Source organism: Ranitomeya variabilis, chromosome 1 (assembly GCF_051348905.1).
Source record: "Ranitomeya variabilis isolate aRanVar5 chromosome 1, aRanVar5.hap1, whole genome shotgun sequence".
In the NCBI taxonomy this organism is placed as follows: Eukaryota; Metazoa; Chordata; class Amphibia; order Anura; family Dendrobatidae; genus Ranitomeya; species Ranitomeya variabilis.
In genome coordinates, this window is record NC_135232.1 from 315,965,322 (window position 1) to 315,980,466 (window position 15,145).

Sequence of the window (15,145 nt, forward strand, 5' to 3'; positions counted from 1 at the left end):
ATTGTTGTGATGGAGATAAGCAGTCAGCCCACGTCAGAGCCTGTTTGTTGGGCTCTCCATGCATGTGTTGTGACTGTCACACAGCCGCGACATATGCAGCTGCGGCGCTGAACAGTGGTAGCGCTCCAGGTATCCAGGTTCCTGATGCAGCTATTCGGTAAGCGCTATAGCTATTTGAATAAAGAGTTATCCAAAGCTATTCGCTCATCCCCAACAACTACCCTTCTTGCCACAGCTCACATTGATGTGCCACCATGGATGAGCTGCACTACTTGAGCAACTTCTGTGGGTTGTAGACAATGCCTCATACTACTGTACCTTTAGGGGTGAGAACAATGACCAAAATGCAAAAGTGACCAAAACACCAGCCATAGAGGATGAGAACAGAGAAATGGTCTATGGTCACCCCTGTAGAACCACTTCTTTATAGGGGTTGTCTTGCTAATTGCTATCATTTCTACCTGTTGTCTTTTCCATTTGCACAACAGCAGCAAAAATTGATTCACAATTGGTGTTGCTTCATAACTGGACAGGTTGATTTCACAGAAGTGTGATTAACTTGGAGTTAAACACCATAATGTAACTATTCCCTTTATTTTTTCGAGCAGTGTATAATTAAAACAGTTAAACTTGACCTAGAAAATACTGGTATTTTCCACCTTCTATGTATCAAAGGTCTGTAATGTTTGACCAGAGGTCGATATTCTAAAAAAATAATTCAACCAAAGGTGAACTTTATATTATAAAAAATTTGAGCGTGCTTTAATGACAAGTTTCCAAATAACCTGGATTATCTATAATTATCTTACTAAGGACATTAAGCTAATAGCAGTTCCTTCTAAATTTGTAGGTGAACAGCCAAAATATTACAAAATATTTCTGCTATTTTTGATTATAGAAAACATTGTAGTACCAATCTGAAGAGTCATATAAATACAATAGTAAGAAATCAGTGTTAAATAAGTATTTAGAGAAAAATCCTTCATCAGAACAGACTGAACTGGGTCAATAGCAGCTTAGAATATATCTTCATCTGGAGCTACATCATACACAACTTGCTGTTGAAGCTTTAGTGTCCAGGGGGAATCTACGGATGATATCCTGAATTTCTCCCTGTACAGACAAAAGCCAGGCTTCCACCTCTTTCCTCAGGCTCTTAGCTTTTTGGAACAGAAGATCCTGTCGATGTCGCAGTTCAGCTAGGTGCTTGTTGTTCTTCTCTATTTGTTGCAATGTAATTAGTCCACTATTTGAAATAAACGTTGTAACTTCTGAGCCCTGCATTAAACTATTAAATTCTTCTTGCGTGAGGCCAAGAGATGAGGCTTCCATAGTCTCAATGAATAAAGCCGCACAACACTACAGAAAGGGAAACATACAAAAATGTTGTAATTACCAAATAAATGTTAGGGCATATTCCACTGCGACCTATGAGTTGTTCCCTGATCATCTGCCATCTGATCTCCACATAGAATGTGGCAAACATTATTTTTTCCAATTGTGAAAGAAGCCCCAAGGGAAAAGAAAAAAAAAATAGATGCACTTAAACACATCCGCTTATAACTATTACATCTCATTTCTATACAAGAAACTACAGAGTCAGAGACATCTGAAAAGGTCATTTAAGGCCATTATGGAGGTCTCTTGACATATGGATATCCCATGAGATTCATTAGATTAAAAAAATCCATCTGCATTAAGGGAAGTCATTACTTAAATTTATTGGAACATTTGTGAAAATTTAGTAATAGCATTGATCAGTTTAGAAAGATTTCAATATGAGTCACAACATAATTGTCGAGTAACAGAATACCAAACCACTACAATGTTTCGGTTTCTTTTCTCTTTCACCTCCCATACTACTTTCCTTCTTACAATCTCCTGCAATCCCTCCACCTAGTAAAGAACTACTCATTTCTCCATCCACACTCCCCAGCCAGCTCACCTTCTCCTCAGAACTGTTCCTCCACACACAATCCTTTTTCTCCAGACACACATGGCCACATCATGTCCTATCCTGCTCCCACCTTCTAACGCTCTGTCTGCTACTCCTCAATGCTTGTGATGTATCCCCAAATCCTGACCCTCCTCAACACATCCCCACACTCATTTCTAACCCCCTGCAATGATCCTCTACACGTTTTCCGAACCATGATAACCTCATACACATTCATCCAGCCCCCACTTCCCTGGTCCCCCTACCTGGAGCACTATGGAACGCAAGCTGTCTGCAACAAACTGTCCTATATCCATGACTTCTTCATCACCAACAAACTCTCCTTCCTCGGCATCACTGAAACCTGGCTCACCCCCTCTGACTCAGCATCTCCAGCTGCACTTTCCTATGGCGGATTCCAGCAACAAATATGTTGGAGTAGTTGGCTTGCTCCTGTCTGACACCTGCTCCTTTACTCCAATCCCGCTACTACCCTCCGCTACTCTTCCCTCGTTTGAGGTGCACTCCGTACGCATCTATTCCCCCTCCAACCTCCAGCTGGCTGTCAGCTACCGCCCCCCCCAGAACTAGCCATCTTCACCTTTCTCGACCACTTCACCACCTGGCTGCTTCATTTCCTCTCTGCTGACATCCCCACTATCATCATGGGTGACTTCTATATCCCCATTGATACTTCCACCTCAGCTGCCTTTAAACATTTATCGCTCACTGCCTCCTTCGGCCTCACTCAATGGTCCTCTGCGGCCACTCCCAAAGATGGCCACACTCTGGACCTCATATTCACCTGCCTCTGCTCCCTTACTAATATCACTAACTCACCCCTCCCCGTCTGACCACAACCTACTGACATTCTCTTCCCTCTCCTCTCCTAGTGCGCAACCCCCACTCCACAAACTCACTCACCCTTGCAGAAATCTCAAACACCTCAATTTACAATCACTCTGAGTCACTTCTCCCTCTTACAGACATAGCTTCCCTTCATGACACAGATGCTGCTGGCACTTTTTATAACACTACAATAAAAACACTCGATTCGGCCGCCCCGCTCATGCATAGCAAAACAATCAACAGGCAGCCCTAGCTGACCAAAGAACTGAGACGGGCTTCCAGGGTCGCTGAGCGGAGATGGAAGCAATCCCGTTCTGCCAACCACTTCATTGCATACAAGCAGTCCCTCACCAGCTTCAAGTCCATGCTCACTGCTGCAAAACAAACTTACTTCTCATATCCTCCCTGTCTCACAACCCTAAACAGCTTTTCAACACTTTCAATTTGTCCCCCAGCACCTACCTTCCTCTCTCATTTCTGCTGAAGACTTTGCCTCTTTCTTTAAACAGAAGATCGATACGATCAGAGAAAGCTTTGGCCTGCAGTGCCCAATGCCACTCTTAGCTGCTGAACCCTGATCCTCCAAAACCAGCTTCACCGTGACAGAAGTTCAGGTCTCCATCCTCCTGTCAATATCACACCTCACCACTTGCAATCTTGACCCGCTCCCGTCCCACCTCATCCCTAACCTCACCACGGTCTTGATCCCAATCCTAACACACCTCTTCAACCTCACATTCACAACAGGTGTCTTCCCCTCATCCTTCAAACATGCCAAGATCACACCCATCCTCAAAAAGCCCTCCCTTGACCCACCCACTGTGTCTAGCTATCGCCCGATATCTCTTCTCCCTTATGCCTCAAAACTACTGGAACAGCATCTTGAATTGTCCTCCCACCTCTCCCTCTTTGACCGGTTTACAATCTGGCTTCCGACCCCATCACTCAACTGAAATTGCCCTAACTAAAGTCAACCATGACCTACTAACTGCCAAGAGCAAGCGACACTACTCTGTCCTTCTCCTGGACCTGTCTTTTGCCTTGGACACTATGGACCACTCCCTCCTGCTACAGATTCTCTCATTTCTTGGCATCACAGATTTGGCCCTATCCTGGATCTCGTCATATCTAACAGACTGAACATTCAGTGTCTCCCTCCCCCACACCATTGCCTCACCTCGTCCCTTGTCTGTTGGTGTTTCTCAAGGCTCAGTTCTAGGACCCCTACTCTTCTCCATCTACACCTTCGGCCAGGGACAGCTCATAGAATCCCACGGTCTACAGCATCATCTCTACGCCGATGACACGCAGATGTGCCTATCCGGACCTGACCTCACCTCCTTACTCACCAAAATCCCACACTGTATCTGCTATCTCGGCCTTCTTTCCTGCTCGCTTCCTAAAATTGAACATGGACAAAACAGAATTCATCATCTTTTCCCCCATCTCACTCTACCCCTCCACCAGACCTATCAATTTCAATGGCTGCTCACTTCCCCAGTTGTGCATGCTCGATACCTCGAGGTGATCCTCGACTCTGCCCTCTCTTTCAAGCCACATAACCAAGCCCTTGCCTCTTCCTGCTGTCTCAAACTCAAAAATATTTCCAGGATCCGCGCATTCCTTGACCACGAAACCACAAAAACACTAGTGCAAGCCATCTCCCGCCTTGAATACTGCAACCTCCTACTCTCTAGCCTCCCCTCTAGCACCACTCCAATCCATCCTATACTCTGCTGCCCGACTAATCTACCGGTCTCTCTGCTATTCCCCAGCCTCTCCCCTATGCCAAGCCCTTCACTGGCTTCCTATCGTCCAGAGACTCCAGTTCAACACCCTTACTATGACATACAAAGCCATCCACAACCTGTCTCCTCCATACATCTGTGACATGGTCTCCCGGTACTTACCTACACGCAACCTTCGATCCTTTCAAGATCTCCTTCTCTACTCCCCTCTCATCTCTTCTTCCCACAAACACATCCAACACTTCTCCCGCGCTTCCCCCATACTCGAACTCTCTACCCCAACACATCAGACTCTCGCCTACCATAGAAACCTTCAAAAAGAACCTGAAGACTCACCTCTTCCGACAAGCCTACAGCCTGCAGTGATCCTCAACCTACTGAACCGCTGCACAACCAGCTCTACCCTCTCCTAGTGTATCCTCACCCATCCCCTGCAGACTGTGAGCACTCGTGGGCAGGGTCCTCTCTCCCTCTGTACATGTTAATGCCTTGTTTTTTGCTCATGTTTATTGTATTTGTCTGTATTTGCCCCTTTTCACGTGTAAAGCGCCATGGAATAAATGGAGCTATAAAAAATGTATTATAATAATAATATGTCATAGAACATTTTTCCCTCCGCATAGGGGACAAACATTTCCAACTACTCTGAATATTTAATCAACTGGGATCAGGAGAGATTAGCTCTTATGGGGCAGACTAGTTCATACACTGTAGCTCTACGTATAACCCTTCCTTTTATCCATTTCCACCTCTTGGTTGAACTTCATGAACATTTGACTGTTTGCAATCATATTAACTATGCCACTGTTACATTTATGTTTTAATTTCTTTTTGTTTTAAAATTCACAGATTCCTGAATTTGGACAGCACATTTGCCACAAATTGTCTTGATCTTAAATTATTTTCTAACAAACTCTTGGTGCTTGATGTCAGGTGGCCTTGCACATGAATAGATGTCTGTCGTACGCTCATTTAGCCAGTAGATTATCGACTCCGCCACGTAAGGGAGTGCTTGAACGATCATTCATGTGTTTTTTTGGTTGGCAGAGGGGAGGAAGTCTCTGCTAGAAACCTCTGTTAGTTTGGGGGTTTGAACTTCGCTAACCTGATCCCAGTCTCCCTCCACACCCCCAACATATGCCAGTGAGTCAGGAGGCCCCTATACGCATATTATTCCTTTTGATGCAATGTACCTATACCTTCAGTACATTTTTGTGCATGGTTTACTATGAGTAAAGTTTCTAACATGCATTGATGTGCAAGAGCTGTATTATTTCCATTTAATATACTTTTAAAATACATGTATGTAAAGAGCTGGGGATGGAAGACCATTACATTTTTACACAATATATACTATAGAGTGTTTGCTGTATACACTTACAAGGTTGGTAAAATAATATCCAGACTCTCCTGTCATAAGTCTTCTGGGATTGCAGAACCTAGTGATGTACTGCAGGTTTGACCACAGTCGAGGAGGGTTTGCCTTCAGCATGCTATATATTAGACACGACAGTAAATCATCAGCTGTGGCAGGCTCTTTTTTGGAGCTTTGTATGGATTTGTAAAGATAGTTACAAGCTCTAGCCACATAGGTTAGCTTGTCTTGAGGAGCTCTCTTGGCATCCATTTCTATTAAAGCTGCAACAAAGAAAACACAAACAATAAGTGGTTCTCCAAAATTACCAGAACTGGAATACAGGTCCTTCTCAAAAAATTAGCATATAGTGTTAAATTTCATTATTTACCATAATGTAATGATTACAATTAAACTTTCATATATTATAGATTCATTATCCACCAACTGAAATTTGTCAGGTCTTTTATTGTTTTAATACTGATGATTTTGGCATACAACTCCTGATAACCCAAAAAACCTGTCTCAATAAATTAGCATATCAAGAAAAGGTTCTCTAAACGACCTATTACCCTAATCTTCTGAATCAACTAATTAACTCTAAACACATGCAAAAGATACCTGAGGCTTTTAAAAACTCCCTGCCTGGTTCAATACTCAAAACCCCCATCATGGGTAAGACTAGCGACCTGACAGATGTCAAGAAGGCCATCATTGACACCCTCAAGCAAGAGGGTAAGACCCAGAAAGAAATTTCTCAACAAATAGGCTGTTCCCAGAGTGCTGTATCAAGGCACCTCAATGGTAAGTCTGTTGGAAGGAAACAATGTGGCAGAAAACAATGTGGCAGAAAACGCTGTACAACGAGAAGAGGTGACCGGACCCTGAGGAAGATTGTGGAGAAGGACCGATTCCAGACCTTGGGGAACCTGAGGAAGCAGTGGACTGAGTCTGGTGTGCAGGAAATGGGCTACAGGTGCCGCATTCCCCAGGTAAAGCCACTTTTGAACCATAAACAGCGGCAGAAGCGCCTGACCTGGGCTACAGAGGAGCAGCACTGGACTGTTGCTAAGTGGTCCCAAGTACTTTTTTCTGATGAAAGCAAATTTTGCATGTCATTCGGAAATCAAGGTGCCAGAGTCTGGAGGAAGACTGGGGAGAAGGAAATGCCAAAATGCCTGAAGTCCAGTGTCAAGTACCCACAGTCAGTGATGGTGTGGGGTGCCATGTCAGCTGCTGGTGTTGGTCCACTGTGTTTCATCAAGGGCAGGGTCAATGCAGCTAGCTATCAGGAGATTTTGGAGCACTTCATGCTTCCATCGGCTGAAATGCTTTATGGAGATGAAGATTTCATTTTTCAGCACGACCTGCCACCTGCTCACAGTGCCAAAACCACTGGTGAATGGTTTACTGACCATGGTATTACTGTGCTCAATTGGCCTGCCAACTCTCCTGACCTGAACCCCATAGAGAATCTGTGGGATATTGTGAAGAGAAAGTTGAGAGACGCAAGACCCAACACTCTGGATGAGCTTAAGGCCTCTATTGAAGCATCCTGGGCCTCCATAACATCTCAGCAGTGTCACAGGCTGATTGCCTCCATGCCACACCGCATTGAAGCAGTCATTTCTGCCAAAGGATTCCCGACCAAGTATTGAGTGCATAACTGAACATTATTATTTGATGGTTTTTTTGTTTGTTATTAAAAAACACTTTTATTTGATTGGACGGGTGAAATATGCTAATTTATTGAGACAGGTTTTTTGGGTTATCAGGAGTTGTATGCCAAAATCATCAGTATTAAAACAATAAAAGACCTGACAAATTTCAGTTGGTGGATAATGAATCTATAATATATGAAAGTTTAATTGTAATCATTACATTATGGTAAATAATGAAATTTAACACTATATGCTAATTTTTTGAGAAGGACCTGTAAGTGTTAGAAACGGAAAGCACGATACGAGGCTGTTCACAACACATTTCTTTTCAGCTTTGTTTAGGGAAAAGGCCCAACTTAGTTGCTAAACATGTCTATTATGTTTAAGAAAAAAAAAAAAGTGTTGTTTAGGCCTTTGTGCAGCTAGTTTATATCAGTATAGCAACAAAAGTAAAGCATGGGAGAGTAGACTATACTAGTCCATACCACAGCATCCAGTGAAAAGTGTTATTTTTCACAATGTGACCATGTAGGTGACAGACCTCATTTTATGATATCTGCTATAGGTTTATATTAAATGGATACCTCAGAAGACTCCAGTGATGTCACTGCGTATATATGGATGTCTCCAAAGCAGGGATTCTGACTGCTTTTAATGGGAAACAGCCATCTCCTGACTTTCCCATGTGAAAGCTTGTTCATGTATGATCAATGGGAAGGTTGGAAGAAGTTTCTGCTGGACTCAATTTGGCTGTGTGTTTTTTCTCTGCAGAACAAACGGTTTCAGCACTTTAATTCAAACTTACAGATCTTTAGCACTACCCACAAACGGTCAGTGTACAGTCGGGAGGCCCCCCACACACATTAGCTGGTTGACCAATTCCATTATTGTCAATTGGTGAAAGGAAGGATCCAGAGTGGTTCCATCCATAGTCATATTAAATGGGTTTTTGAAGCTCATAATATTGACGACCTATCCTTAGGATAGGTAATTAATAAATTTTAGACTGTTAAAGGGAATCTGTCAGTAGAATCAACCCTCCTAAGCAATCTATATGGGCACTCATGTCATAAGAAACGCCCTCGACTTGGTCTTGTCCCAGCTTTGCTCAGTGGATGATTTCACAAACTCCACTCTCCCGCTCTCTGACCACAACCTTCTTTCATTCGCTATCAAGAACTGCCATCCCGCTCAGGCCACCCCTACTTTCCACACTTATAGAAAACATACACCCAGAAACTTATGAAGAACTTGCAGTTATCATTGGCCCCTATCACCTCCCTCTCATGATCTGATTCTGAACTGAAGCATTACAACAAAAAGCTGCAAACTAGTGCCCTGGATGAAACTGCACCTCCTATACGTAGAACAATATGGCACAGATGGCGACAACTGTGGCACATGCTGCAAACACGTTTCCTGCAGCGGTGCTCCAGGTGCACTGAACGTCTATGGAGAAAATCCAATCTACCCGAAGATTTAATTCATTATAAGTTTAGCAATACCAAAGAAATTGCCTTCATAAAAACACCAAAAAGATATTTACCAAAACACTTGTAATCTTTATTGAAATACACAATATAAAACCATAGAAAATAAGGCAGTAGCCACTGATGCAGGATACACAGAGTGGGACCCACACAGGAATCAACCTCAAAGAGACAGTGATGCAATCATAATAAATAATGAACAGGCTGAAAATAAACCAATGTGCATATAACAACACAAAGTACTATAAAGGCAAATATATATATACACTCACTGGCCACTTTATTAGGTACACCTGTCCAACTTCTTGTTAACACTTAATTTCTAATCAGCCAATCACATGGCGGCAACTCAGTGCATTTAGGCATGTAGACATGGTCAAGACAATCTCCTGCAGTTCAAACCGAGCATCAGTATGGGGAAGAAAGGTGATTTGAGTGCCTTTGAACGTGGCATGGTTGTTGGTGCCAGAAGGGCTGGTCTGAGTATTTCAGAAACTGCTGATCTACTGGGATTTTCACGCACAACCATCTCTAGGGTTTACAAAGAATGGCCGAAAAAGAAAAAAAATCCAGTGAGCGGCAGTTCTGTGGGCGGAAATGCCTTGTTGATGCCAGAGGTCAGAGGAGAATGGGCAGACTGGTTCGAGCTGATAGAAAGGCAACAGTGACTCAAATCGCCACCCGTTACAACCAAGGTAGGCCTAAGAGCATCTCTGAACGCACAGTGCGTCGAACTTTGAGGCAGATGGGCTACAGCAGCAGAAGACCACACCGGGTACCACTCCTTTCAGCTAAGAACAGGAAACTGAGGCTACAATTTGTACAAGCTCATCGAAATTGGACAGTAGAAGATTGGAAAAACGTTGCTTGGTCTGATGAGTCTTGATTTCTGCTGCGACATTCGGATGGTAGAGTCAGAATTTGGCGTAAACAACATGAAAGCATGGATCCATCCTGCCTTGTATGGAGCATCTTTGGGATGTGCAGCCGACAAATCTGCGGCAACTGTGTGATGCCATCATGTCAATATGGACCAAAATCTCTGAGGAATGCTTCCAGCACCTTGTTGAATCTATGCCACGAAGAATTGAGGCAGTTCTGAAGGCAAAAGGGGGTCCAACCCGTTACTAGCATGGTGTACCTAATAAAGTGGCCGGTGAGTGTATATATATATATATATATATATATATATATATATATATATATATATATATATATATATATATATATATATATATATATATATATATATATATATATATATATATATATATATATATATACACACATATACATACACATAAGCAACAGCACCTAATGATGAGACTAATGCAATAAAGTGCAGGTATGAGGTAAAAAACCTTCAAATAAAAGGATGAAAAATGTATATAGCTATAGAAGAACAGTGCCGGAATGTGCATATATACAGCGCAAATAAAAGTACAGATGTCAAGTGAAACAGCCTGGGACTAAATACACAAATCACTGCATGCAGATAGACAAATATCAGTATAGTTACCGAGAGGAGAAACCCAGGGACCCACCACACCCGACGCGCGTTTCGTACCGAAATGCTTCGTCCAGGGGTGGTTGGGTACTGGCCAGATATGGGTTTTATAGTGGTCATGACCAATAAACGAAGGGGCATAATAAAAAGAAAATAACGGCACCTGGTATAGTATCCTGTGATGTCCGGACATGGATATAAAGATGGCGGATAGAAGCAAAATCGAAAGTGAAAGCGGCAGACGGTTGCGTAGTTAGCGCATGTGCACAAGAGGAATCATTGCCGCAACAGTGATACTATATGATCACTCAAAACAGAAACTAAAAGTCACATAGTGAATCACATATAGACAATATGTAGAGAAAAGAAACATCAAATATAGAAATTACTAGAATTGCGGATACTGCATATATCAAGAGCGGAAATGGAAAGTGAGGTAATTATATAAACAGCGCGTGCTAAGTTTATTAAATAGTATGAAATACCGCGCTACAAGTGCCTAAGACCAAACCTATTAGGTGATGTTTGCAACCTTTGTGGATGGGAAGGTTTGGATTTTTTATGAAAACCACGGATTTGTTCTAGGTTTGGTCTTAGGCACTTGTAGCGCGGTATTTCATACTATTTAATTTGTCTTTGTTTGGGCGCAGTATCTGTCTGATATACCGGCAGCACTTGTGTGGTTCTTATCTCTAGTTATAGGGCCAGTGTATTTTATTAATATTATAAGTTTATGCTTAAAACATACAACACTGCCCTTCACCTCTCAAAAAAACCTATTTCAACACCCTCATCACCAACCTATCGAAAAGCCCGAAACATCTCTAATACTTTTCATTCCCTACTCAACCCAAGAGTGCAGGCCCCACCCATGGATCTGCGTGCTGACAATCTGGCCAATTATTTCTAAGAAAAAAATTGACCATATCCAACAGGAAATATATCCCAATCCCCTCATACCATGCACTGTCCTCCCTCCCCTACTACATCTTGCTCACTGACTTTTAACCAGTCACAGAAGTAGTCAGGCTCCTTGCATCTTCTCGCCCGACCACTTGCACCAGTGACCCAATTCCGTCACATCTCCTCCAGTCCCTTTCCCCAGCAGTCACCGCTCCCCTAACAAAAATATTCAACCGCTCTCTCTTCTGGTATCTTTCCTCATTTAAGCATGCCATCATATATCCATCCATTACTTAAAAAAACATCCCTCAACCAAAACTGTGCCGCCAACTATAGACCTGTCTCTAATCTTCATCTCAACTTCTGGAATGCCCGGTCCACTCCCATCTTTTCTGCTATCTCTCAGATAACCCTCTTCTCGACCCTCTACAATCCGGTTTCCGATCTTTACACTCAACTGAAACTGCCCTTATTAAAGTCTCTAATGATCTACTAACAGCTAAATCTAATGGTCACTACTCCATGCTAATTTTCTCGGATCTCTTTGTAGCATTCGACACTGTGGATCATCAGCTCCTCCTCACTATGCTCCGCTCCATCGGCATCATGGACACAGTTCTCTCCTGGTTCTCCTCCTAGCTCTCTGACAGCTCCTTCACTGTATCTTTTGCTGTCTCATCTTCCCCTTACTATTGGGGTTCCTCAAAGATCGGTTCTAGGCCCCCATCTCTTCTCTTTGTATACTGCCCTTATTGGTCAAACAATCAGTAAATTTGGTTTCTATGCAGACGACACCCAATTATAGACTACTTCTCCTGATATCACGCCTTCCTTTTTCGAAAACACCAGTGATTGTCTTACCGCTGTCTCTAACATCATGTCCTCTCTTTATCTGAAACTGAACCTATCAACAACTGCACTGCTTGAGTTTCCTCCCTCTACTAATGTACCTATGACCGACATTGCCATTTCCGTGTGTGGTTCCACCATTACTCCCCAGCAACATGCCCGCTGTCTTGCGGTCATACTTGATCCTGAGCTTTCATTCGCCCCCCACATCCCATCACTGGCTCGCTCTTGTTATCTGCACCTCAAACATTTCTAGAATTCGTCCCTTTCTTACTTTTGACTCTGCAAAAACTCTTACTGTTTCTCTTATTCATTCTCGTCTGGACTATTGTAACTCTCTACTAATAGGTCTCCCTCTTACCAACCTCTCCCCTCTCCAATCTGTCTGCAGCCAGGATCATATTCCTCACCAATCGTTACACCGATACCTCTACCTTGTGCCAGTCATTACACTGGATACCCATGCACTCCAGAATACAGTACAATCTTATTACCCTCACCCACAAAGCACTCCATGGCTCAGCACCACCCTAAATCTCCTCCCTCGTCTCAGTCTACCACCCTACCCGTGCACTCCATTCTGCTAATGTCCTGAGGTTAACATCCTCAATAATCAGAACCTCCCACTCCCGTCTCTAAGACTTTTCACGTGCTGTGCCAATTCTTTGGAATGCACTACCCAGGTTAATACGATTAATCCCCAATCCCCACAGTTTTAAGCGTGCCCTAAAAACGCATTTGTTCAGACTGGCCTACCGTCTCAACGCATTAACCTAACTATCCCTGTGTTGCCCATTCAATTTTTTTTTTACCATAACCAGGTTCCTTGCATCATGTTCTCACATGCTTCATGCATTTAACAGCCCTCTGTGTCTGTATTGTTACATACATAGGTTGATAACCGGTTCATACAGCATTACATGAACAACCGATTCTTATACTTTGAACTCCGAACAACGAAAGCAATTGTGTCTCCCCTTTTCCTCATAGATTGTAAGCTTGCGAGCAAGGCACTCATTCATCTTGGTATCTGTCTTGATCTATGTGTTTATTGTTATGCTGTAATGTCTATTGTATGTACAAGTCCCCTCTAAAATGTTAAAGGCCCCGTCTCACATAGCGAGATCGCTAGCGAGATCGCTGCTGAGTCACAAGTTTTGTGACGCAACAGCGACCTCAGTAGCGATCTCGCTATGTGTGACACGTACCAGCGATCAGGCCCCTGCTGCGAGATCGCTGGTCGTGTCGGAATGGCCTGGACCTTTTTTTGGTCGTTGAGGTCCCGCTGACATCGCTGAATCGGTGTGTGTGACACCGATCCAGCGATGTCTTCACTGGTAACCAGGGTAAACATCGGGTTACTAAGCGCAGGGCCGCGCTTAGTAACCCGATGTTTACCCTGGTTACCAGCGTAAATGTAAAAAAAAAAAAACAGTACATACTCACCATCTGTTGCCCGACAGGTCCCTTGGCGTCTGCTTCCTGCTCTGACTGCCGCCGTAAAGTGAGAGCACAGCAGTGACGTCACCGCTGCGCTCTGCTCTCACTGTACGGCGGCACACAGTCAGAGCAGGAAGCAGACGGCAAAGGGACCTGACGGACATCAGATGGTGAGTATGTAGTGTTTGTTTTTTTGGTAACCAGGGTAAACATCGGGTTACTAAGCGCGGCCCTGCGCTTAGTAACCCGATGTTTACCCTGGTTACCCGGGTGCTGCAGGGGGACTTCGGCATCGTTGAAGACAGTTTCAACGATGCCGAAGTCGTTCCCCTGATCGTTGGTCGCTGGAGAGAGCTGTCTGTGTGACAGCTCCCCAGCGACCACACAACGACAAAACAGCGACGCTGCAGCGATCAGCATCGTTGTCTGTATCGCTGCAGCGTCACTGTGTGAGACGGGGCCTTAAGTGCTGCGGAATATGTCGGCGCTATACAAATTTTACCCTTTGCCACGACAGCACCCTACTAGAGAGAGGGATCCGCCCCATAGGAACAGGAAACCTACAGAAAATAAAAGGGGGGCGGTCTGCCTCTCCTCCTCAGTTGGTTTCCTGTTTCTGCAGATGGTGTCACTGTGAATCGGTCAACTATACAACGCACTTTGAACAAGGATAAGCTGTATGGGAGAGTGATGCGAAAGAAGCCGTTTCTGCAAGCACGCCACAAACAGAGTCGGCTGAGGTATGCAAAAGCACATTTGGAGAAGCCAATTTCTTTTTGGAAGAAGGTCCTGTGGACTGATGAAACCAAGATTGAGGTGTTTGGTCATACAAAAAGGCGTTATGCAAGGTGGCAAAAAAAACAGTGCGTTGTATAGTTGACCGATGCACAGTGACACCATCTGCAGCAAGTTGATGCTGTAGCTCTCTGGAGGTGGTCTGAGGATTGTCCTTGACTGATCTCACCATTCTTCTTCTCTGCCTTTCTGATGTTTTTCTTGGCCTGCCACTTCTGGCTTTAACAAGAACTGTACCTTTGTTCTTCCATTTCCTTACTATGTTCCTCACAGTGGAAATTGACAGGTTAAATCTCTAAGACAGCTTTTTGTATCCTTCCCCTGAACAGCTATGTTGAATAATCTTTGTTTTCAGATCATTTGACAGTTGTTTTGAGAAGCCCATGATGCCACTCTTCAGAGGAGATTCAAACAGGAGAACAACTTGCAAGTGTCCACTTTAAGTAGCTTTTCTCATGATTGCATACACCTGGCTATGAAGTTCAAAGCTCAATGAGGTTACAAAACCAAAAAAAGTGCTTTAGTAAGTCAGTAAAAAGTAGGTAGGAGTATTTAAAACAAGAAAATGATAAGGGTGCCCATACTTATGCACCTGTCAAATTTTGTTTGAATG

The 15,145-nt window shown here is 43.6% G+C and overlaps 1 protein-coding gene across 10 annotated transcripts in view; it reads right to left on the reverse strand.

Annotated features, from left to right (window-relative positions):
* Nucleotides 1-729: 729 nt before the first annotated feature.
* Nucleotides 730-15,145, reverse strand: part of LOC143816693 (rab5 GDP/GTP exchange factor-like) — a 48,928-nt gene continuing 34,512 nt past the window's right edge. For all 10 annotated transcript variants that reach the window (XM_077297449.1, XM_077297421.1, XM_077297404.1 and 7 more), the window contains 2 exons: nucleotides 5,915-6,171; nucleotides 730-1,359 (listed from right to left, as the gene is read on the reverse strand). In XM_077297449.1, coding sequence (XP_077153564.1) covers nucleotides 1,045-1,359; nucleotides 5,915-6,171 — 572 coding nt within the window. In that variant the 3' untranslated portion in view covers nucleotides 730-1,044. The remainder of the gene's footprint in view (nucleotides 1,360-5,914; nucleotides 6,172-15,145) is intronic.